The 12,824-nt window shown below is 57.1% G+C and overlaps 2 protein-coding genes across 7 annotated transcripts in view; one reads left to right on the top strand and one right to left on the bottom strand.

The window, feature by feature from the left end:
* Positions 1–8,306, bottom strand: part of PEBP4 (phosphatidylethanolamine binding protein 4) — an 80,837-nt gene extending 72,531 nt beyond the window's left edge. Inside the window, exon 1 of one of the 5 annotated variants that reach the window (XM_074808311.1) lies at positions 8,229–8,306. The gene's annotated coding sequence lies outside the window, so the exon portion shown is untranslated. Of the gene's footprint in view, positions 1–3,329; positions 3,352–6,673; positions 6,810–7,291; positions 7,304–8,228 lie in introns of those variants that run through there. The other 4 variants (XM_074808310.1, XM_074808308.1, XM_074808312.1 and 1 more) reach the window with 4 other exon arrangements.
* The window catches only part of RHOBTB2 (Rho related BTB domain containing 2), a 16,312-nt gene continuing 11,751 nt past the window's right edge, over positions 8,264–12,824 (top strand). The window contains exons 1-2 of one of the 2 annotated variants that reach the window (XM_074808302.1): positions 8,264–8,319; positions 11,697–11,774. In XM_074808302.1, coding sequence (XP_074664403.1) covers positions 11,716–11,774 — 59 coding nt within the window. In that variant the 5' untranslated portion in view covers positions 8,264–8,319; positions 11,697–11,715. Of the gene's footprint in view, positions 8,320–11,156; positions 11,255–11,696; positions 11,775–12,824 lie in introns of those variants that run through there. The other variant, XM_074808304.1, reaches the window with a different exon arrangement.

Genomic DNA, 12,824 nt, shown 5'->3' with positions numbered 1-12,824 from the left:
CATGGAAAAGGGACTCATCCTGCCAAAGTGACTCTCACCATGGCAAACCCATCCATCTTTACTGCTTATTTAAGCGTGAAAGCAGCGAAGCCAACACAAGGCTTGCATTGCCGCAGCCCTGGCAGCTCAGACCCCCAGGTCAGCCCCAGAGGAGCATCATCACTTTGCAGTAACCAGCTCCAAGCGGTTCCTGCAGTAACTTTGCAGTGATCACCCAAATAACAGCAAAAGCCAGGGACAGTGTGGACCCCAAACAGACGAAACAGGGGTATTTTATTTTAGTTTAAGCCTAGAGGCAGAGAGAAGCCCTTCACCCAGAGGCAACGTCAGCCACTTCCATCTGGAGACCTCCTGAGAGGATCCTCACGAAATGGGAGCAGCACAAAAGGGTTTGCCAACAGGCAAGGTGCAGAGGGATCCCCCAGGGATGCTCTGAAAGAAAAACCCGTGGGAGCAGCAATCTCTCCTGCAGCATCCTGTGTAAGACGAACTATGGCTTTCTCTCTAAAAGCTATTTGCAGAGTAATTACAAAGATCCTATTTCTCCTACTCAGGACTTGCGAAGGCAGCGGGAAGCCTGGTGCAGCAAAATGGCTTTGCTGCCAGGCCACGGCACAGCGGCCCCGACACAACCCTGCCTGCACAAATCCTCCAGGCCTGGCAAACCCACACAGGGGATGGGTCATTTCCACCAGCATCCATCTCCTCCGGTCTGCCTGCACCCGGAGCTCTCACAGGCAGGGAACACCAAGAACCCACGTGCCTGAGCAACCTCCCCTCTGGAGAAGGAGCCTCCCACGGGAAGACACGCACAGAGCGTGTCCAGCACGAGCCAACCTCCTCTCCCAGCAAGCCCGGGGTGTTTGCCTGTCGCCTCTCCTGACTAAGCAGTGCAGGACTGCAGGAATCTTGTCTTTCCAGCTGCTGGGAAGTCTCCGGCACGGTGCTGCAGCTATGTTCATCCAGGATTCCCCCCCCCTCCCACTCAGGGACGAGATATGCCCTCCACTTACAGACGCTTCACACTTTTGTAAAGCCATTGTTGAAAAAGCTGCTGTAAACCCCCTCCTGCTTCTCTGTTTTATCATTTCTGTACAGGCCAGGCACGGGTCTGCCTTGCCAGGCAGCAAAACGACCCTGGGGATTTAACCAAGCTCAGACTACGCACCGCACCTCCACACACGGAACCCCTCAGCTCACCCTGACCTTTCCTCCAAACCCCAGCGGAAGGAGAGGAAGGAATTGCTTTTGAGCCACAGTTAATTTGGAGGATGGCTTGAAACAGCCCTGGCACGGAGCCACGTGGGCTGTGCTCCCTGCCGTGCCCCCTCCTCACGCAGCTCAGGGTCACAGCACCAGGTTCCCGACTTCCAGCACGAACCAGTATTTGGGAAGAAAAATAAAGCTTTCACAAAGTACCAAGTCCAACCCGTGGCTTTTGGATAGATTCGTTTGGTTAATCAGATGAGAGAAGCAATGTTGTGAAGCCCAAGGAAGCAAAGTGCTGCATCCCACTACCACTTCAGCTCATTGGGAGGAGACAGAAATGCAATATATATCATCGAATCACAGAATCATTCGGGTTGGAAAAGCCCCTCGGGATCATCGAGTCCAACCCTCAGCCCGACTCTACACAGTTCTCCCCTACCCCACATCCCCCCACAGCTCATCCAAACGGCCCTTAAACACCCCCAGGGGTGGGGACTCCACCCCCTCCCTGGGCAGCCTATTCCACTCTCTGACCACTCTTTCTGGGAAACATTTTTGCCTAATGTCCAGTCTAAGTCTAATATAATTTCCAGCAAACCAAATCAGCTCCTAAAGCTACTAAAAAGTCTTTCACAGTTGGCAAAGCTAAAACATAAGCAAGGAAATCATCATTTTCTATTAATATTAGAGATGAAAATGTTCTTCATGAAAGGAAACTACCTTAAGGCAGGGAAGGAAGGGAGAAGTCTGGGGCTTGGTTTAACAATTGCAACAAAGCACAAGTGAAAGCCAGAGCACCTGTGTTGGGAGCCAAGTTACACACACCAGCTGATCCACGGGGCCACAAAACGGGTGCCTGCAGAGGGGAGGAGGGAGTGGCTTGTTTCAGAGGAGGCAGCAACCCATCTGGGTGCTGCTGAGCCCCCCAGTCCTTTGCAGCCCACTTGTTGACACTCTCCCATGGCCCCATCAGCTGCTACCAAGGTCCCAACGTATTTGCCAGGGAGCGCTGAGCACATTGGGACACAGCTCAACCAAAAATCAAAGTATTTCAAGGAACCCCGTGGACATCAGCTGAATCTGACAGGCTCTCAAAGCTCCCACACGCAAAACCTCCAGCTCTATTGCAGTTTGTTTACTTAATGCTGGGCTGTAATGCAAAACAAGTGTTTCCAGGTCAGAATTTCTCCATAAACGCTCATAAGAGACCAGTTTTTTTTACTCTGACATGGGCCAAAAACATATTGTTTGCGAGGTTTGGAATTTCCCACCCAAGCCACTGGCTTCCTGTTGATGTTAGTTTAAGATTAACCAGTGCCATTTACAATCCACTTCAGTGCTTCTTCTGACTTCACCCAGCACTTGGTCCCCGCGCCATAAAAAACTATTTTATTTCATGGAATCTAAGTTTACCTCCATCCCATTTCATTAAGCGACCTCGGCTCTCCCCAGACATTAGTTGCCCGCAGGGGCAGAGCAGGGAGGCATTGCTGGGTTTGAGTTTCCCCAGTCCCGTGTCACAGGAAGCCTGGCACCGTGGGGTTTTTTTTCCCCCTCCCAGTTTGTTTCAGGCCGCAGCTCACCACTAAAGTCCATTAGAAACTCTATCCCTTTCTTTCCACAGAGCCAAGACTGTCGCTTTGCTCTAATGCTCAAGAAAACAAGTGTTCACTTTGCTTTGCATGAGCAAAGACATTTCTAGGCAATAAATCTGCTCCTTGCACTCCCAGCCAAGACCCCCAAGCATTAGTCCAGCCCAGCTGCTGCAGAAAGAACTCAGCTCCTCCTTCAAGGTCCAGCATTTTCCTCTGATTCGGGCTCCTCTCTGCCTCAGTTTCCCCATGAGGGTCCCGAGAAACTCAGAAACCAATTCCTACAGTCTGAACAACAGCTGAAAAAAATATTTACACTGTTGATATCCACCAGCAAGACTGTAAGGACTTCGCAGAGCCTCAGCAGCCAGGGGAATTCCCTCAATCTTTGTCTTGCAGGAAGCCCATTTTTCAGATATTTTTTCCATAGCAATCAGCAAAGGAAGCAGAAAACCACATCCTCTCTCCCCATTCATAACCTGCTGCACCTCCAGCCATGCCCTGGCCACGCTGTGCCTCTTATCTCACCTCTTCATAGGCTGTCCTCACATTTCCCTCTTTGCATGGCTAACAATTTCATTCCCAGCTTCAACTGAGTCACCACAAGGTCGTCTTCACCTTGCCCCAGCCAACCCTCAGGGCAAGAGCTTTGTGAATTAAAAAAGTGCTTGTCCCAGAACACACCATAAATTTGCATCTGCACTGATCTGTGGGGCCAGCTCTCCTCCTTGGGCAATGTTAAGGTTCTGGGAAGAATTAAGGGGATTTAGGGGATGTGACAGCTTTATTTGGCTCAGGTGGTCTCCAGTTTTGTGGGGTCTGCCTAGTGCCACGTAAGGATCAGGAGTTAAAAGACCCAGGTTGTCACTGCAGAAAACAAAGCTGCCCTCAGCGAAGTGCCCAGCAGCAGCACCAGCCCTGGGGTGAGTTACTGGAATAAGATGAATCTGAACCTGCTCGGGGGAGACCGATGATATCACTGCTAGGTCCTACAAGTGCAAGAGTTCAATAGCTGAGCCGGTATTTCTTGGTGTCTACAGCGTTAATAAGATGCTGGGGCAAAATACAGAGCAATGTGGTTGCATTCAGCCCCCCCAAACCCCCCCTCCCCGAGCCTGCAGACTGCAACAGCAGAGCTCTGCAGTTTGCAGAACGCCGGGTGCAGATCCGTGGTGCAGCCGGAGAGATTAACAGAGAAGGATTTTTGGCTTTTCTCTTTTTTTACCTGCTAAAGCCCCAGGTCTGAACTCTAACCCTTGCCTGCCCCATTTTCCTGGCAGGCAGCTGTGTCCGGGCAAGCTGGATTAAATGCTGCCACTGTCAGCACCGGAGAAAGTCCTGAGTGACCAGGGGGGGAAGGGTCAAAGCCCCAAAGGGGGTTTGGACCCGCAGCACCCTCTAAGCAGGAATCTCTAGGGCATCGGGAGGGGTTCCACGGTGCTTTTTGCCCTTTGAAGTTTCTAGCACCTTGCAGGCTCCTGCCCTCGCCTCCCAAGAGGAGCAGATGCAGTGCAGCACAAACCCAGCAGCGGAGCAGACCCAGGACCCCCGAAGCCTTCCTTGGCAGAGCCCCCCAGTGCCAGCCCCTCTCCCTCAGCTGGGCACTGCAGGAGCACCCAGGAGAGGAAGAATATTCAAGATTTGCCAGGCAAGATGCACATAGAAAGGTGCAGTGTCGTCCCCCCCCACCCCAAGCCTGGCAGAGCCCACAGAGCCACCCCTGTGCTGCAGCACACAGGGATCCCCCCTTGTTCCTCCTGCCAGCCCCGTCCCATCCCAAACCTCAGCTCCAGCAGCACCACAAGCAGAAACATGTTTCAGCCTCTGCAGCATCCGACGCTGCCCTGAGCCCAAGCACTTGCCCCGGCATGCCTGCACGAGACAGCGGCACCCATGGAGCCACCCGCCTCTGCATCCCCCCCCCCACCTTCATCCAAACCCCGCGGGTGCTCTCCCCATCCACAAACTCCTCTCCCAGAGCAGCATCGGGTACCCCAGAGCTGGCTGGTGCGTTTTGGGGAGGATCACTGGGCGGCTGTGGTATGCACAGCAGCCTCAGGAGCAGGGCCCAGGGAGGTGACCTTGGTGGCCGGCGACCTCAGTGGCCGGCGACCTCGGTGGCCGGCATCACTGGGAGCCAACCGCTTGCACCCTCGCAGGCTGGGCGTGCAACGCTGCCCACCCACACCTGCCGGAGCCCACCCGGCCACGGCAGGCACCTTGTGACTGCTCCTGCCGGAGCTGCAGCTCTTTCTGGGGAAGGTCTTCTATTTTGGGAAGAATGTTTTCATTTGGCCTATATTAAGCGCATCCATTTCGCAGTCACAAGGCAGGCGCAGAGCTGTGCAGGAGCCTCCTCTCCTCCAGCGCCAGCAGCTCCGCAGCCTGGCAGCTCCCGGATCCCAGCGGTGCTGGCACACACGCAGCCGAGCCCGCCGCTCACCAGGGCACTGCCTAATGCAATTAGCTCCCATTTGCATCCCTCCAGCCACACGCTTGCTGAGAGGCTGCTGCAACCCACCGGGCAGCTGCTCAGCACTGATTTAAATTTCTGGCTCGAGCTCCAGCATTAAGCACCTTCCCCTGCTCCCAAAGACAGGGGAAGCCACCGAGCGTTGCTGCAAACACCAGCACAGAGCTAAAGCATTGAGAAACCCTCAGGTGTGGCCTCTGCTCAACCTACCACCCAGGGACTCTGCGTGGGCAGGGTACAGCACGGCGACTGGGTTATGGAGGGGTCACCTACCCCAGGCAGGTGCTTTCACCTTTCTTCCCTCCTTTCCCCCCCTTCTCCTGGACGCTGCACCCTGGCAAGAAGGTGTGTCTCTGCCCCGTGCCTCATGGGTGCCCTAATTGTGATTACAGCCCTTTAGGGATGACTGCAAAAAAAGAAAAAAAAAAAAAAATAAACAAGCACCCATTCCCAGCCCTTGACATCTCACCGCCTGGGCTGGGTGATGCTCGTGGGAAAGCCCTGGGGCAGCGGGTTAATGAGGAGCTGGGGATGAGGAAGAAGCATCCTCCGCTCTGACTCAGATTGGGCTGAGCCTGGCCCCACGGGTCACCCCAACAAGGTGCAACAGGGTGGTGGGACCCGGCTGCTTCACCCACCCGCAGCCAGCTGGGCACAGGGACCTACGTGGAATTTAGGCCGGCTGAGCAGGGAGGTCTATAAATAGCACTGTTTCAGATTCAGCCTGCATGTGGCTCTTCTCTTCAGTCCCCGGTTTATTTTCTCCCTCTTTCAGGGGCTCTCTGCAGCCCGAGAGGAAGGGGAGCGCAGCCTGGACCCTTCCTTAAGTCGTACAGACAAAACAGGGAGACAGACTAGTTAAATTGGGCCAAATCCCCAGTGGCGATGCACTTATACCAGATTAACCTTCACATCAATAGACTACCAAATCACACTAAACTGGCTTAACCCTTCCTTAAAGGGGTTTAACTGGTCTGCTGCAGGGGGCTCATCGAGGTGTAATGAGCTCAGCTGAGTCCCAGCAAGGGTGCTTCCCTGGGAAGCCCTGAGCCCCCCCGCCCCAGCTCCATGCAGAGGGTGGCCCCAGGCCCCCCCCAAAGCTGGTCCGTGGGCTGGAAGGAACAAGGGTACTTCCCACAGGTACCCATGGTTGGGGGGACCCCTGAGCAGGGGAGCCTTTTCCCAAAGGTTTTTCCAGCTTCCCCCTCCCCAGGCATTACCCCCAGACCCTTGGCACCCTGGCTCTGAAGGGGACCCCAAGGTGACCCCTGTTGACTGTCCCCCCCGAGCCCCCTGCCCTTATACCCCAACAAACCAACCAGCTTCAAAACAAGAGGGAAAACAGCCTGACACCCCCCAACACACAACAAGCCAGCCAGTCCCCCCCTTTTCCACCTACCCCTCTTTCCACCACCAGTATCCCCAGTCCCGCAGCGGTGGAGGAGCCAGCAGCAGAGGGGAGCCTGTGCCCGGCCAGGTCTGGCAGAGCCCCAGCCCCACGGCTGGTCCTGGCAGGGCTGAGCCCTGGAGCTGGCTCAGAGGCTGAGCAGGGGGGGCAGTTTGCAAAGTCAAGGGCTGGCACACCCCCCACCCCTTCCCAGGGTGACCCTCGCAGCTGGGACACCAGCGAGCACCCCAGTTTGCAGAGGTCAGGGCCGTTGGCAGGATGCTCGGCGTTGTGCAGAGCAAGCAGCTGCAAACCAGGCAGGGAACACCTTCCTTGCTCTGTGATGCAGCAAAACCAGGAGCCTTTTTAGTACCAATCACAAAATTAGGCATAAAAATCCCCCTGGCTTTCTTTTTGAGCTTAGCTCAGCTCGGGTCAGAGCAAACAGCTCTGCCTCCCAGGAGAACACGCTGCATGTGTGAGCCCTGGGTGCCAGGCACGCACGGCAGCACCGGCACCCGATGAGAAGGTGAGGCAAGACCTGCACCAGTGGGGAAAAAAAAAAAAAAAAAAAAAAAGCCATGCATGTGCTGAGCAGCACGTTCTGCCTGTTATCAGCCAAATCAGTACCTGCAGCCAGCATTCTCCTGGGGTGCTCCAGTCCCTCCAAGAGCAGCCTGAGCAGAGCTGGCTCAGCCCTGGGGGCTCCTCCTCCCTTTTTTAAAGCCCCTCATTCACCTGCTGCCCACCAGCCCATTACCTCCCTCCTCTCCCATTGACTCACCAGCTGGTCCCACTGAGTCACCCCTTGGAACAACCTCTCCTTTCCGTGGCCCGTGGCCATTTCCCTGGTCCCTTGGTTCCCATTGACTCACCGCTGCTCATCCGAAGCTCACCCTCCCCTTTCCATTCCCATCCTGGCCCCTTCTGGTCACTTGGACTCCCCCAGCCCTGGTACCAGCCTTCCTTCTCGCCAGCACCGTGCCAGCACCATCCCTGATGAGCTGCGAGGAGCGTCCCGGTCAGGGACCCCCGGGCTGAGCATCTCGTGGCTCCCAAAGCACCCTCCAACCTGTGCAGAAGTGCCATTGCCAAGCCCCAGGGCTGCAGGGAGCGTTTGCTTTTTCAGGGGCAAAGGATTCCCCTCCATTTCTCGCCCTGGCTGGCATCTTCTGCTGTGTTTTCTTCCACGGACTGTGGGAGAAATAGCAAATGATTTTCAGAGTTTAGATGTAATCAATGGCTCTAACGTATTCCTTCCCACTTCCCATCCATCCCTCCATCATCAGGTTCATTTTCTCCCGCTGCAATACAGGAAGCATTTAGGGATGAGTTCTGAAAGACTTTGGAAGTGTAGGGAAATGGGAGTTTGGGAGCGGGGAGACGTGGGCCCTGGCGCGTGCCGTGCCGCCGGGGCTGAGCTCCGAGTGGAAAATTCCTGTCTGTTGAGCACGGATTGTGGTTCAACAGGTTTTAGTCCCGGCCCCTTTATTTGTGTCAGTGCAAAAACTCATCCCTAGGGCATTTGTTTGGATCACATGGGCGAGCATATAAAAATGGGTCCTACCTGTCCAGGCCAGTTAGCACCTCGGGAAAGCGAAGGCAGCTGCTGGACCGGAGGGGAGAGCCACGGGACGGTGCAGAGCCGGTGCACGCAGGTAACCAGCTGCCAGGAGCAAATTTATCCCCCGTGTTTATCCCCAGGGCTTTGCTGAATCCAGCCCTGGTAGCGGCGATGGGGTATGGCGAGGCTGAGAGATTTCCTCCCCCACACCATGCTGGGGAGCTGCGGGGGGGGATGCGAAGGGGTGTGAGGGTTGAGGGTTTGGAAATGGGTGGGTGGGCTGCGCTGGGGCGGAGGGGTTTTATGCCACAGGAGTTGTTTGAAGTACCCCAGGGGGCTGTGGGGTGATGCAGACCCTCCGGAGAGGGGGGGTGCTCTTAGCCCCTCGTTCCCTCGTTGCCCCTTGGCTCCTTTTCAAGCCATGGAGAATTGGGCTGGCAGGCCCTGACGGGGCTCTGTGGGGCGTGTTGGTGGCCATCGGGGTTTCACGAGTAGCCCGTGGCTGGTGCGGGAAGGGAGGAGGGTGCTTGGGCAGAGCCACGTGTGAGAAGCCACCAAGTTGTGGGAGTGAAGAGTCTTCCAGCACGGGGCAGATGCCACCCAGCTGTCCGACGGGGACAAAGCCGATAAAACCGGTGACTCTCCATGGCCGCTGTTTGCTGCCTCAAAGAGGGGTGTTGGTGGCTCCTGGCAGGTAGTCGGGACGTCCACGCAGCCACCAAATGCTGCCGTCCCCTCCCTGCCCGCTGCCTGTGCGCCGTCTCCTGCTGCCTGCAGACGCCTGGCAAGGCAACAGGCAGCACTGCTGCCGCTTCGTTTGCCCGGGAGCCGTTGGGGTAGGAAGTGGTTTTGGGGGCTCGGGTGCTGTTTCACAAGCCCGGGCATGAGGTACGGCCGCTCCCCCGGGGGCTGCGGCTGGCAGCCGGGCTCTGCGGTGGGGAAAGGGGACGATGCTCCTGCTCACCCACCCCTGAGTCTCTGCCCCCGGTGCTGGCTGCGGGTGGTCTGACACCCCCGTGTCCCCTCTTTTCCTGCCTTTCAAACAACCATCGCCACTGAGACAGACCCAGGCAGCTCCTCCGCTCCCTTCCTCACCCCCCGGGTCATGCTGGGGGCTCTGGGACCCCAGAAGTTTTCTCCCTGCCCAGCATTGCTTCTTCCCCTTCCTCTGCTCTCCATCCCTACTGGAGACAGTTGCTTAGAAACAGACTCTTTGTTCTTTGATTTTTTAATTATTTTTTTTTTAATGTGGAGATATGCAGGCCCCCCCCGAGCCCCCCCCAAACCTGCACCATGCTCCGTGCAGGGTGCTGGCTGCAGCCAGACCCAGGGATAAGACCCAGAAAGGTCCCATTTTCCCCCTTCTCGCTGGGCATCAGTCCCCAAGCTGCAGCAAGCCAGCCAGACACCCTCCCCACACCCATAGCAGCTCCCTGGGTGCAAAATGAGAATTAATTTCTTGGGGTTGTTTGCTGGGGGGGGTGATTTTCCTCTGCTGATGAAGAACCCAAGTTCGTTGGCAACGCTATCAGCCTATTTTTTGCCCTGCTCTCCCCAGCAAGAGAACCAGGAGAAAAGGGAAACAGAGAAGCCACAGGATGCACCGTTATAAGAGGAACTTTCCCCAAATAGAAGCTTTTCACAGTTTTTTCACGAGGCGTCAGCAGCTCTTAATACTGTATGAAGCTGTGAATACTGCATGAAGCAGCGGGCCGGCGGGGAGCCTGTCAATGTTTCAGGCTGCAGCTGCAGCCGTCCTGCGAGCGTGGGGCCCTGCATGCCCAGAACCTGCATGGGGTGGCGGGGGGAAGCAGCTGGAGGAGCAGCCTTAGCTGCCATTTCATCTTGACAACGCTTTTTGCACCAAACAGGGTGGTAAATCCAATATATCCCAGCTGGAGGGTGCAGAAATCCTGCACGCGGGGACCACGAGCTTGAATTTTCACCCTGACCCGGTTTCTAGCTGCAAAAGACCCGTCTGGAGAGCTCCAGATGTTCATTAGCTCTGCGCCGGGGTAAAGGGAGGGATGCTTTGCTTGTGTAATATGTTGCATTTGATGCGAGTACATGGCTCCTTCTGGGTTTAAATATTTATAAACTGAGTGATGAATCCCTGAAATCCTGCGGCGCTATCGATGGCAGGATGAGTTACCGCCCGTGGAGGATCAGGTGGCCGTATTTCAGGGCTGGGAGATGGGATCCAGGCGTGTAGCTGGGTCATAACGTGCGCATGCAGTGAATTTCCAGAGCGCCCCAATCTCCTGGCTCGGAGATAGACCCTGTCGCTCTGGCAGGACAGGGGATGGAAGATGCAGAAATGCTCTTTTCGCTTGTTTTAGGCCTTTCCCTCTGGTATCAGCTCTTTCCTGGACTCTCCTTCCCAGTCTGTTCCCCACCAGCGCGGTGGCACATCCCATCGTGCCATCTCCAGCGGCACAGGGTCCCTTTGCCCCCCGTTGTTCCCCCACCACGGTGGGGTTGGGTTTTGCCATTTTTGCATTTGTCTGAGCTGCTTTTTCCCTCACGGGTTGGCCGGCGAGGGAAGGTTGAGCTCTCCCAGTCCTGCTGATGGGGCTGGGGAGCCCGCGTGGATGCCTGGGGCAGCTGCCCTGAGCAAGGAGTCCCCTTGTAGCATCACCCAGGAAGAAAAGCTGCAGGATTTGGGGTTTTCGGAGCAGCAAAATGCAGAGGTGACCCTAATCGCTCTTCCAGGGTGGGTCTGGGGAAGGACTCAGCACTCTGGTGGGTCTCTGAAACCCGCTCCCCCTCCCTGGCAGGAGCCAGGCATCCGCTGGGTTTGCCAGGAGCGAAGCCCAGGCTGGACTCTGCTCCAGCCTGACGTGTGCAGGCACCATTGATCCGGTGACAGGAGAAGGAGGGGAGAGCCCTGCCTCGCTCCGGAGCTCGCCGGAGGGGAGTGTTGGCCAAAGCAAACATGCTGGAGGCCTTGGTGGGCTGCTGGCCACCAGCCTGGGAGCCCGGCACTGCTCGTGGCACCCGTGCCCGCACAGAAGGCTGTTAGCCCAAGGGTAAGGTGCTAGGAGCAGGGGGGGGTACTGGGGGACCCCTCAAGCACCCTGGCCAGCCCCTGGGGCCGACGGGAGGTTGTCACTGTGAAACCCAGCGCAGGGCTTCAGTGAAGGGGATGGGTCTGTGCGTGCCTGTTGCAGGTATCTGTATTTCTCCCCCTCGGCTGCTTTCTATGGTGAAGGTGGTGGCCCGGGGAGGGCAGCCTTGGCAGGGGGCTGGAGGGATGGCAGGCAGAGACGCTCGGTAGATGAGGGACAACCCTCTCCCAACACAAGGACACTTCCTAGGTGGCTGTGCAGGATTTGCCTTCCCAAAGGACTTTCCGTCCCCAGGGTAGCAGGGTGACACCGTGCAGGAGCGCGGGGAGGCGGGGGGGTGGCTTTAGGACGTGAGTCCATGCTCAGGGTGTTTTCACAGAGCCCTTCTGCTCTCTCCTTTCAGAGTCGGCCAAGAGAAAGAGATGGAAACCCAAGGGAAAGGCAACCCCGACGGGAAGATGACTGCCATGGCTCACAGCCTGTAAGTACCCCCCCGCCCTGCGCCGGCTCCTCCAGCCTCCTGGTTCAGGTACTTTTCCTCCGGCCACTTTCTCCAGGGGACTTTGCTCTTTGCTCCCCTCTGACACGCACCACTGCGACGCCTCCGTTCCCCCACGGATAAGGCAGAAAATTCACAGCAGGGCTTAGGGCAAAGGCAGGTCCGCGGGGGCTGCGGGAACGCGTGGCCAGGGCTGCCGGAGGGCGTTGGGGTGTCTCCCCCCTGCTGCAAATCTGAGTTTGCCGGGGGGCTGCTGGCGAGGAAGGTGTTGCCTCGGTCTGTCGCAGCCCTTCAGGCCTCTGTAAGGTGAATAACGCTGAGCTCAGCTTTATATTTGGGGCTCTGGGAGGGGGGCATCGGCGGGGCAGAGCTGGGAAGGCCGGGCAGGGGCATGGGGAGCACCTGGGAGGGATGGAAACACTCCTGGCATTAAACCCGTGGGAGTCATAAAGTTTATTGGGGAGGGCACGGCCGGAGCAATGTCCGCTCGTGTCTAATACCCAGAGAGTTTCTTCATTCCTTGCTGGGAAGGGGGAGATGGAGGGAGGAGGATGCTACGGGGTGAAAATAGCTGCTTGTTCCCAGTGGTGGAGGCTCCCCCGTTTGACCCCCAGCGCTCAGCCATCAGGTTTGGAGCTCTTGGCCTGGGAGCGAGGGGGATTACGGAGCCGGGCAGCCCTTTGGGACAAGTTCAAGAGGTTTAAATCGGCGAGAGCCATGGGAGCAGGGAGTAAACGGCCTTTTAATTACAGCCCTGCCAGAGGCAGCGGCGCTGAGGGAGGGGAACTGTCGCCATGCCAGGCCGTGCCGTGCTGTGCCGTGTCATGGGCAGCCGTGCCGTGCCGTGCTGTGCCGTGCCATGGGCAGCCGTGCCGTGCCGTGCCATGCCATGCCGTGCCATGGGTAGCCGTGCCGTGCCGCGGTGTGGGCTGGCTGCGGAGCGGTGGGCTGCAGTGAGGCAGCTGAGCCTTGGGTTTCTCCTCCTACGGCTGCGAGTCACAGCCACCAGCTCCGTAGATGCTCCCGAGCCCC

The sequence above is a fragment of the Strix aluco genome, chromosome 28 (genome assembly GCF_031877795.1).
Source record: "Strix aluco isolate bStrAlu1 chromosome 28, bStrAlu1.hap1, whole genome shotgun sequence".
Classification (NCBI taxonomy): domain Eukaryota; kingdom Metazoa; phylum Chordata; class Aves; order Strigiformes; family Strigidae; genus Strix; species Strix aluco.
The sequence above is the reverse complement of the archived record's forward strand: the minus strand, read 5'-3'. Positions and strand labels throughout refer to the sequence as shown.